Raw genomic sequence first — 12,075 nt, forward strand, 5'->3', positions numbered from 1 at the left:
TGCTTAACCGACTGAGCCACTCGCGCACCCGTATTTCTTTCTTTCTTTTTTTTTAATGTTTATTTATTTATTAGAGAGAGAGAGAGAGAGAGAGAGAGAGAGAGAGAGAACGAGCATGTGCATCAACAGGGTAGGGGCAGAGAGGGAGAGAGAGAATCCCAGGCACACTCCATGCTGTCGACCCAGAGCCCAACTTGGGGTTCGATTCCACAAACCGTGAGATCATTACTTAAGCTGAAATCAAGAGTTGGACACTTAACTGGCTGAGCCATTCAGGAGCCCTGTGTTTCTTTCTTTCCAGAATATGTTTCTTTCTTTGGTATACTTACCGTTTCTCTAATCACATAAGAATATGACTTTAGATGTTTATCTTCATTTTAAAAGAGTCTTCATTTTGTGCCTCTCTTTAAAAAGAGTCTGGGCGCGCCTGGGTGGCTCAGTCGGTTAAGTGGCCGACTTTGGCTCAGGTCATGATCTCGCGGTCTGTGAGTTCGAGCCCCGCGTCAGGCTCTGTGCTGACAGCTCAGCCTGGAGCCTGTTTCAGATTCTGTGTCTCTCTCTCTCTGACCCTCCCCTGTTCATGCTCTGTCTCTCCCTGTCTCAAAAATAAATAAAACGAGGGGCACCTGGGTGGCTCAGTCAGTTGAGTGACTGACTTCGGCTCAGGTCATGATCTTGCGGTCCGTGAGTTCGAGCCCCGTGTCAGGCTCTGTGCTGACAGTTCAGAGCCTGGAGTCTGTTTCGGATTCTGTGTCTCCCTCTCTCTCTGACCCTCCCCTGTTCATGCTCTGTCTCTCTCTGTCTCAAAAATAAATAAACGTTAAAAAATTTTTTTAAAATAAATAAATAAATAAATAAATAAACGTTAAAAAATTAAAATAATAAATAAATAAATAAATAAATAAATAAATAAATAAATAAAGAGTCTGGTTCACCATCTTAGGAGGTCTGTTAGTCTTTCTTTTAACGAAATGGGTGAACTTGATTTAAGATTGTTTGGAAATCAGTGTACAACTTCTAGTTTCTCTTTGCCTTCTTTATCTTCTACTTTTTACTATCTGATTAATGGTTTTTTTAATTCATTATTTTCACCTATGGTGAAAAGTGGTCTAACAGAAAGTATGTTGTAAAGTTTGTCAATAGTTTTACTAATTAGTACTTTTTTTTTTTTTTATAAAAAGGGAAATGGTGGGGTATCTGGTTGCTCAGGCAGTTAAGTGACTCTTGATTTCAGCTCAGGTCATGAGAGCCTGTGTTGAGCTCCGTGCTGGGTGTGGAGCCGGCTTAAGATTCTCTCTCTTTCTCCCTCTGCCCCTCTTCCCTGCTCGTGCTCTCTCTCTCTAAAAAATAAAAAAGGAAATGGTGTTCTGGGAAGACAGAGAGACTCTCTAATAGCCATAACAGGATTGATAAACTTCATTTATTTGTGCAGTATCCATTCCTGTAGAACAAATTAAAAAAAATTTTTTTTAGAACAGGAGTTGGGGAGAGTGGCAGAGAGAGAGAGAGAGAGACACTGAATCTTAAGTAGGCTCCAGACTCAGCATGGAGCCTGATTCCAGGTTCGATCCCATGACCCTGGGATCATGACTAAACCAAAATCAAGAGTTGGATGCTCAACTAACTGAGCCACCCAGGTGCCCCTAGAACAAATTTTTTTTTTTAATTGAACAGATATTTTAATATCATTGATTTGTAATTAAGTACTAAGTTGGTATCTTTGTTTTCTTCTCCTTATCTAATAGGAAACAATAACTCAGGGGGCCCTGTCTCAACACCAGCTAACTCAGGAATGTTGGGGATTGGTGGAGGTGTTACTTTGCTACCAGCATTTGAATATAGAGGAACTTGGATACCTATTCTGACAATAACAGTACAAGGCAGTGCAAAAGCCACCTAGTAAGTAGTAGTAGCCTTATTTTATGATTGATGTTGTTGGGGATATTTTATCATAAAATGTTTCTCTCTGCATTATATTTTGAATTTAAGCCTACTAATTCCAATACAGTTTAGAACTAATTTTTTTGGCCATATTTTGAGATTTTTACTAAGGATTGGATTTTGTTTGTTTTCTTTTGTCTATTTGTAGACCTGTTAATAGCATTATGAAACAAAATGTGGTTTTTCTACCTGAGGACCTAGTCAGCTGTCTTATATGGCTTTTTGATTTAAGTATGTGACTTGATTTCAGACCCTTTGGACTTAGGTCTTCTAATACTGACTTTACCAGCAGCAAATTCTTTAATTTTAAAAATCTCAGTTTCTTCACCTATAAAATGGGAGTAGTGATATATTTACCTTTCAGGATTCTCTAGGTAATAAAAGTTATTTTAACTGTTTAGCTAATTCCATTGTTAGGGTTTAACATACAGTACTTTTAGTTTAATTAATTTGAAGTGTTTAATGGATACCATATATGTTATTTGTATTATCATTAGTTATTTCAGTTTAACAAATATATAGTCGGCAGTGTATTGTTGATTTTTCTTAGGTTGAAGTGAACTACAGTGCTCCAGAGATAAAGCAGTTAATACCACATAGGTTTAATGCTGCAGCTGTTGTGAAGCAGTTATTTCATACATTTTGAATGCTTAGTATGTATAATTAAAATACTATTCCGATGACAGTAAATCAAAACTTAAGATTTGAAGCAGAGTCTCTGACTAGTTTGTTGGTTTGTTTGGTTATTTATTTATTCATTCATTAAAATTTGAGCATAGGGGCACCTGGGTGGCTCAGCCAGTTAAACGTCCGACTTTAGCTCAGTTCATGATCTCATGGTTTGTGAGTTCAAACCCTGTGTCAGGCTCTGTGCTGACAGCTCGGAGCCTGGAGCTTGCTTCAGCTTTTGTCTCCCTCTCTCTCTCTCCCTCCCCTGCTCACACTGTCTGTCTCTCTCTCTCTCTCTCTCTCTCTCTCTCTCAAGAATAAATAAAAATGTGAGTATAGTACACATGTTACATTAGTTTCAGGTGTACAATATAATACAGTGATTTGACAAGTTTACGCATTACGTTGTGTTCATCACAAGTGTAGCTGCCATCTGACTCCTTAGATCACTGTGACAATATCATTGACTCTATCCTTTATGCTGTGCCTTTTATTCTTGTAACTTATTCATTCTGTGACTAGAAGAACTGGAAGCCTGTGTCTCCCACACCCCTTTACTCATTTGCCCAACCTCCTTTTCTCTGACTAGTTTAAATGATAAATTTATATGGTGTATCAGTCTACATTGTATGATCATGATATTTTGCTGTACAGCTTTATTTTGCCTAAAAGTGTAAAAGCATGGAGTCATAGAGGACTGAAATATTTAACTAAAATTCATTGTTATTCTTAGTCATTTAAAAGATAATGTTACCTAGTCTCATATAAGCTTTTGCTTGCTATAAAGGCTAGTGGTGCAAGTATACTAGAGAATCAAATTTAAAAGAATGATATTTCTAGCACTGAAGGAGACAGTAATCTGATTCATTCACTTCTCCAACTCATTTTATAAGTTGAAAACACCCCAACATGGAACTAAATTGCTGCCCGTATGGAACTTATGTATTAGTGAGTGAGATAGTCAATAAAGGCTCAAATAAACATGTAATATCACCTTGCTAGTGTTTAATTCTTTGAAGAAAAGACAAGTTAAGGGGATAGAGAGTGACCAAGGTGAAGATGGGGACAGAAATGATCTCTGAGGATAGAAGATTGAACAGATACATAACTAAAGGGAGAGAGTGAGTGCTTGAGGAAGAAAAATCAAAACAAATGACAAAAGAGTAATTACTTGGCAAAGTTGTAATAATTGCTTTTTTATTAATAAAATGGAAGTCAGAAACCAATGGTCTAATTTTTCTTTCTTTCTTTCTTTCTTTCTTTCTTTCTTTCTTTCTTTCCTTTCCTTTCCTTTCCTTTCCTTTCCTTTCCTTTCCTTTCCTTTCCTTTCCTTTCCTTCCTTCCTCCTTTTCTCTTTCTCTCTCTTTCTTTCTTTCTTTCTTTCTTTCTTTCTTTCTTTCTTTCTTTCTCTCTGAGAGAGAGACAGCATAAGTAGGGGAGAGGCAGAGAAAAAGGGGAGAGAGAGAATCCCAAGCAGGCTCTATGGTGCCAGCGCAGAGCCTGAGGCCAGGCTTGAGCCCACAAAGCCGTGAGATCATGATCTGAGCTGAAACCAAGAGTTGGCCGCTTATCCAACCAAGCCACCCAGGGGCCCCTGAAACCAATTGTTTAATTTATTCTTTTTGTTTTAAAAGAACAGCAAATAGTTTTTTTAAGTTTATTTATTGAGAGAGAGAGAGAAAAAATCCCAAGCAGGCTCTGCACTGTCAGAGTGGAGGCTGACGCAGGGCTCAAACCCATGAACCATGAGATCATGACCTGACCTCAGATGCTCCACCAGCTGAACCACCAAGGAGCCCAGGGCCAATTGTTTGTTGATAATTTAGTCCTTGTCAATTAATAGAGTTGATTTTAACTAGTTCTGCTACTAAATACTGTGATTTCGAGTATAAAGTTATTTTTACTATTTTCTTTGAAGGTAAAAATGGAAATCTTGATTGTGTATTCTGTTCATGTATTGACTTTTTTAAGTATGTAATCATTTGAAAACTTAAGTGATGTACAGACAGAAGTAGTTTTTTTGTTTTTTTAAACTTTTTTAATGTTTATTTATTTTTGAGAGAGAGAGAGACAGAGCATGAGCAGGGGAGGGGCAGAGAGAGAGGGGGACACAGAATCTGAAGCAGGCTCCAGGCTCTGAGCTATCAGCACAGAGCCTGATGCAGGGCTCGAACTCACGAGACATGAGATTGTGACCTGAGCTGAAGTCGGATGCTTAACTGACTGAGCCACCCAGGTGCCCTCAGAAGTAGTTTTTACCTAAGTATTGTTGACATATTCTTTCAGATTAATTACACTGTGGTTTCTTTCAAAGTTGGGCTTGTGACAGTTTTGCAAGTTTACCTAAATTTAAAAATATTTAAATAAACGAGTTACATTTTATCTAAAACTGGAATTTATGTAGTGATTCTAATAAAATAGCCCTGAAATATTGAGGTAAGAAAGTGTAGGCCATGTTATAGGCTGTGGTATAAATAAACATAAATCACCTTTTTTCTCCTAACTATTCTGGCACTTAAAGTCTTTACCATAGAATTTGGGGATTGGAGTTTTGGATATTTAAGATTATATTATCTGTTTTAGATGCATTTTCACAGTAGATAATTTGTTCTTTGAAAGTAGAAATTTGTCTGAAAAAAACAATTAGTGCTGATAGGCTTAATGTGTGGCTTTATACAGTTGAATCCAGAAAATTTACCCTTGCTGTTTGAGCTTAGATCTCTTGATCAAGAATGTATTTATATTTTTATTGAATACCTAAATTTTAAAATACTCAGAGCCAGGACATGCTAGGGGCTAAATTGATAGACTTTAGAATCAGACTTGGGTTAAGAACTGCTGATTGGTAGCGGTGTCACCATAGTCCTTGGTTTCATCATCTGTGTCTTTTAGGGGTTTTGTGTGGAGTTTAAACAAGACAAAATGCACCAAAAAAATACCTTAAAGTCCCGGGCCAAGAGTAATTGCACAACAAATGATAGCTATTTACTTTGAGTTTTGCATATATTTATAAATTACCTACCTCCAGTCTTGATTATGATTCAGGGACTTTTAGGATTTGAAGTAGGAAATCTCTTTTATTAACTTTAACTTTTTTAAATAATTTTTTCAAATTTATTTATTTATTTTGAGAGAAACAGAGAGAGCACAAGCCAGGGAGGGGCGGGGGAAGGGGAGGGAGGGAGAGAGAGGGACAGAGAGAGGGAGAGAATATGAAAATCCCAAGCAGGCTCTGTAAAGTCAGCGCAGAGCTCGATGTGGGGCTCGAACTCATCAAACCATGAGATCATGACCTGAGCCAAAATCAGGAGTCAGATGCTTAACTGACTGAGCCACCCAGGCACCCCTTTTATTAACTTTTTTTATTGTAATCTTTAGTGATTTCAATTGTATGTATAGATGTAATTCACAAACCATAAAATTTAGTCTTTGTGTATAATTTATGGTTTCATTGTATTCAAAAGCTATATACAACAGTAACTACCATTTAATTCCAGAACTTTTTCGTCACCCCAGAAAGAAACCCTTACCCATTATCAGTCATTCCTCAGTCTCCCTTTCCCCACCCCCTAGCAACCATGAATCTACCTTGCATCTCTACCGATTTGCCTATTCTGGATATTTCATATAAAAGTAATCGTACAATAAATATTCTTTTGTTCAGGCTTTCACTTAGCATGTTTTGAAGGTTCATCCATGTTGTAGGATATATCACTGTTTCACTTCTTTTTATGGGTAAATAATTCTGATTTATGGATGTACTGCATTTTATCCATCATTTGATGGGCATTTGGGTTGTTTCCACTTTTTGGCTTTTAGAGATAATGCTGCTGTAAGCATTTGTGTGTAACTTTTTTGCTTAGACATATGTTTTCATTTTTCTTGGATATATACCTAGGAGTAGAATTGCTGGGTCATGTAGTTGTGGATGTTTAACTTTTGAAGAACTGCCAAACTATTTTCCCAAGAGACTGTACCATTTTACATTCCCACCAACAGTATATGAGGGTTCAGATTTCTCTACATCCTGAGCAATGCTTATTACTATCTTTTGATTATTGTCATAGTCTTTTGATCATAGCCATCCTAGTGGATATTAAATGTTATCTTACCATATTTCAACTTGCATTTCTCTAAAAACTGATGACTTTGAGTTTCTTATTCATGTGTTTATTGGCCATTTATATATCATCTTGGGAGAAATGTCTTTTCAGATCTTTTGCTCCTTTTTATTTATTTTTTATTATTATTTAGCTATAAGTGTTATATATTCTTTAGTCCCCTATTAGATATATGATTTGCTATTCTGTGGGTTGCCTTTCATTTTCTTAACAGTATCCTTTGAAGGACAATATTTTTTAATTTTGATGAATTCAATTTATTTTTTCTTCTGTTGCTTGTGCTTTTGGCATCATATCTAACAAATCAGTACTTAATGTGAGGTTGTGGAGATTTTTTCCCAGGTTTTCAACTAAGAGTTTTTAGTTTTAGCCCTTACATTTAGGTCGTTATACATTTTGAGTTAATTTTTGTATATGGTGCAAGGTAGATCCACCATCATTCATTTACATATGAATATCCAGTTGTTCCAGTACCACCAGTTCTTTTTCCGTTGATTTATCTTGACAGATTTCAGTTTTAAGGAACTTAAAACCATAACTCTTTATTTGCCATGACTTAATACAAAAGATTTATCTTCCCTTTTGAAAGCTTTGTTTTAACTATGGGGTAGAAACTGCTCTAAAATGTGACTTTGACATACTGAAGCTCTGAGTATTATTCTTACTCTGTTGACATATTATTGTATCTGAGATGATAGCTAAGCTGGATATCTCACAGTAATACTTTCTCAGTGTGAAAGTATCTTCCCATTTAAAGGATTGATTTGATAGCACCTTATTTTGAAAGCACCTTAGTCAGATTTGAGTGGTTTTATAATCCATTTAGTCTTACACTATTTTGCATGTCTTTATTTTTCTAGTGCCAACATTTAATGAAAATATTGGCACATCTTGTGGGGAGAGGCAAAAAAGTAAGTTATTAAACTAATTAGTTATGGAAGTGGTCAGACCTTAATTTTTCTAATCAGTTTCTTAGAATACTGAGAAGGGAGCCCTCCTCCGAACAACACAAACTCAGTAATGTCCATTCACTTTTGCAGTTTGTTGCTCTTAATTTCTGTAGACTACAAATTATGGAAGTCCTTTCATGTATTTTCATTATTGCGGCTTTTAATTAGTGTTCTGATTTTCTCATAATTTCAGCCTAGAGATGTTGGACAAAGTTGAGCCCCCAACTATACCAGAAGGTTATGCTATGTCTGTGGCATTCCACTGTTTGCTAGACCTTGTACGTGGAATCACTAGTATGATTGAAGGAGAGTTAGGAGAGGTTGAAACAGAATGTCAGACTACCACTGAAGCAGCTTCTTCACCAACACAGTCATCAGAACGGCAAGAATCACAGTCAACGTCAGACCAAATGGATAAGGAAATAGGTATATGTGATGTATTTTTAACTTTTATTTTGAAATAATTTGAAATTTACAGAAAAGTTGCACAGATACTAGAGTTCCCATATATCCTTCACCCTGATTTCCCAATTGTTAACAGTACCATATTTGTGTACTTGTATTTATATATGTCACTATACTTTTTACCTTTTTAACTATTAGAGAATAAGTTGCAGACATAATGCCCAATTTCCCCTTAATACTTCAGTGTTTTCTAAAAAATAAGGACAGTTTCCTATATAACTACAGTACAGTCCCATCATAAATTTACCATTAGCCCAGTATTATCTAATTTGAGACCTCATTCAAATTTTGCCAGTTGCCCCAATGATGTCTTTTTTTCTGTTTCTTTTCCTTTTCCTTTTCCTTTTCATTTTTGTTTTTGTTTTTGTTTTCTTTTTTTAGAGAGAGAGACAGACAGTGTGAGCCAGAGTGAGGCAGATAGAGGGAGAGAAAGAGATAATCCCAAGCAGGCTCTGCACTGTCAGCGTAGAGCCTCATGCGGGACTTGAACTCGTGAACCATGAGATTATGACCCGAGCCGAAACCAAGAGTCGGAGGCTTAACCAGTTGAGCCCCCCAGGCGCCCCCCAATGAGGTCTTTTATGTTCTGGGATTACCTGTTGAATTTAGTTTCATGTTGCTATACTGTCCTTTAATCTAGAACATGTCCTTAGTTTTTTCTTGTTTTATATGACCTTGACCCTTTTGAAGGGTAGCTCAGTCAGTTTGGGTTTGTCTTTTGTTTCCTCATAATTAGATTCAATTTATTCATTTTTACCATAGAAATGTTGCTGCATTGTACTTAGTGTATCAACATGTCAGGAGCATACAGTGTCAGCATGTCTCATTATTGGTAATGTTACCATTTGGTTAATATGTCTGGCTGGTTTCTTCAATGTAAGAATAATTATGAACTTTTTGTGGAGAAATATTTTGAGACTAATCTAAAATATTAAAGAGAGCTTTTCCTTCTCTCCCATTTATTTTTTTAAGATTTATTCATTTATATTATTTTTTATATATTGGATATTATTCTTTTTCTGCCACCTCCCCCCTTCCTGCTATTCTTGCCCTGATGTTTTAATGGCAAATACAGTCCTAAAATTACAGAATGTTTTTTTCACTTCAAGCCTTACTACTACTTTTACAGTGATGATGATTATCAGTTGCTTTGATTTTTTTTTTTTCCCCCAGAATGGCAGAATGGAATTTTATTTTATTGAAGGGTTGCAATCTGTGATTATCATTATTTGGTTTAACACTCAGATTGTTCCTGACATTGCCAGTGGGACCCCTTTCAAACTGGTCACTATGTCCTTTTGTCATTTTCTGACCTCTACCTTACTATCTGACACAACAAAATGTTCTAAACTCATCTTTGATTTTTCTTGCCAAGACCAGGATTCAGTTATTTATCTAAGGAGTCCTAGCTTCTTTTAGTTTAGAATAGTATTGGGAAACTAACACATGGGCACTAGTGTGCTTTTTACTACTTGAAAAAGAAATGCACGCATACACATGCACACACAAGCATACATCTCTCTACATTTTAAAAATGCCTGTCTAAAAATGTCTGTGTAAATGAGGTTTCTCCAGTTCTGGTTTAATACCACAAGGTTTATTTTCAACTTTCCATGTTTGTAATTACATTCTCCAACAGTGAAAACTTGGTCCCAGTTTATTCAGTGGATTTGCTTTATTTACTTGATTCCCAGTGTGTGTGTGTGTGTGTGTGTGTGTGTGTGTGTGTGTGTGTGTGTGTATCACCAATCTCCTGGCTGAACCAGCTGATCACTCTTAGCTGAGGGAAAAGGAGCTGACATTACACACACACACACACACACACACACACACACACACACCAGTAAGTTAACTTTTTGAATTCTGAAACTCTGGTGTGGTTTTTAAGTTTTCATTGGTTCAAATATATAAATATTATAGATTTTAGTATTATAATTAAGTTGTTGATGGAATATATAATGTATCACCATATGACTAGGGAGGTTTTAGAATAGCATTTTGTCAAATACTATGTTATCATGAAGTATTGTGTGTTTTTGTCATTTAAGTCAGTAGAGCTGTTTGGGAAGAAATGGTGAATGCCTGCTGGTGTGGTTTACTTGCTGCTCTCTCACTCCTTCTTGATGCCAGGTATTAAGTCTTTATAATTTTTATATTGCATGTGACAGTTAATAAGAAACAAACATTAAAATTGTTACTTCAATTTGTCTTAAGATTTATTTCTTAATATTAGTTTTTGGACATTATTCTTTTTCTGCCACCTCCCCGCTTCCTCCTATTCTTGCCCTGCTCCCCACCAGAGTAGTTGTCATAATGTTTTAACGGAAAATCCAATCCTAAAATTACAGAATTTTTTTTTCACTTCAAGCCTTACTACTACTTTTACAGTGATGATGATTATCAGTAACTTTGATTTGTTTTCCAGAATGGCAGAATTTACTGATTTTAAAATGCTTGATATTTTAAGTTAAATCTTTGAGTGCTTAACCATTTTCTTCAATAATGAAATATGTATTATATATTGCTTTCACCCAATTCAGATTTTCAGATATTATATTGATTAGTTAAAATTCCTTAAGTATATTTTGCTGTTATTTGTCTATAGATTTTCTTAAAACTCCACTGAATACCTAATTGCACATCATGTTTGCAGTATAATTAAACATAAATTAATCATATTAAATACAATACTTTATCTTTTCAGCACAGATGAAGCTGCCACTGAGAATATTTTAAAAGCTGAACTGACTATGGCTGCTCTTTGTGGAAGACTGGGCCTTGTAACTTCAAGAGACGCCTTTATAACTGCAATATGCAAAGGTTCCCTACCCCCCCATTATGCTCTTACTGTGCTGAATACCACCACCGCAGCCACGCTTTCCAACAAATGTAAGACTTCAGCTTACTCGGAGTTTTTTTTCATCTAGTGATGTGACATTATGTAGAGAAAATATTATAGAAATTCCTAGTTCAAGCCTACCTGTTTCACTCTCTGACTATGACCTCTGCGAGAAGTCTGCAGACTTCTCTGGGTCTGCGACCCAGAGCTTAAATTTTTTCCATCTCTTTAAAACAATGGGAGTGCAGGGAGAATAATACCAATTTTCAACAATAATAGTGAGGATAAAAGAAAATAAATCTCCAGGGTGCCTGGGTGGCTCAGATGGTTAAACATCAAATTTCGGCTCATGTTGTGATCTCATGGCTTGTGAGTTCGAGCTCAGCATCGGGATCTGAGCTGACAGCTCAGAGCCTGGGGCCAGTTTTGGATTCAGTGTCTCCATCTCTCTCTGCCCCTTCCCCACTCATGCTTTGACTGTCTGTCTCTCTCAAAAATAAGCAAACATTAAAAAATTTTTAAAAAGAAAATAAATCTAGAAGTCTGTTGTAAACTATATCATACTATTGAAATGGTGGTTTGGGGTGCCTGGCTGGCTCAGTCAGTGAAATGTGCAACTCTTGATCTCGAGGTCATGAGTTTGAGCCCCACATTGGGTCTAGAGATTACTTAAAATAAATAAATAAACTTAAAAAAAAATAAAAAAAAGTAGTGGTGTTTTTTTGTTTGTTTTTGTTTTTATTTTTTTCAACGAACTAGTAGAACAATAATGCTGCTTTTAACGTTCAGATGTTTTTTTTCTTGTTGAATACTTTGAAAACACTCAGGTTTGTTACATGTAATAGAAATATATTTCAAGATGGTATTTAGTTTTCAGACTGAAAATGTGAGATTTGACATCTAACTCTAACTATAAAAGTTTACTGGGAATATATGTTAAAATACTCCATGTGTCCTAATTCTATTTTGCTTGTGAAAAAGTATACCTAAGTTTTATAATTTTAAAAAGTTATATAGAAAATTACTTAAAATTTGCTTAAATTATATTGGTTTTTATACCTCCTGAATTTCAAAAATGTTTGCATATAGA

The 12,075-nt window shown here is 35.8% G+C and overlaps 1 protein-coding gene across 4 annotated transcripts in view; it reads left to right on the plus strand.

The window, feature by feature from the left end:
- The window catches only part of MON2 (MON2 homolog, regulator of endosome-to-Golgi trafficking), a 119,849-nt gene that overhangs the window by 48,458 nt on the left and 59,316 nt on the right, over positions 1-12,075 (plus strand). For all 4 annotated transcript variants that reach the window (XM_047064803.1, XM_047064804.1, XM_047064805.1 and 1 more), the window contains exons 11-14: positions 1,746-1,899; positions 7,875-8,107; positions 10,195-10,276; positions 10,851-11,035. In XM_047064803.1, coding sequence (XP_046920759.1) covers positions 1,746-1,899; positions 7,875-8,107; positions 10,195-10,276; positions 10,851-11,035 — 654 coding nt within the window. The remainder of the gene's footprint in view (positions 1-1,745; positions 1,900-7,874; positions 8,108-10,194; positions 10,277-10,850; positions 11,036-12,075) is intronic.

This window comes from Lynx rufus, unplaced genomic scaffold (genome assembly GCF_022079265.1).
Source record: "Lynx rufus isolate CCGP_SWC_20201006 ecotype Redwood Valley unplaced genomic scaffold, mLynRuf1.p SCAF_7, whole genome shotgun sequence".
NCBI classification, from domain to species: domain Eukaryota; kingdom Metazoa; phylum Chordata; class Mammalia; order Carnivora; family Felidae; genus Lynx; species Lynx rufus.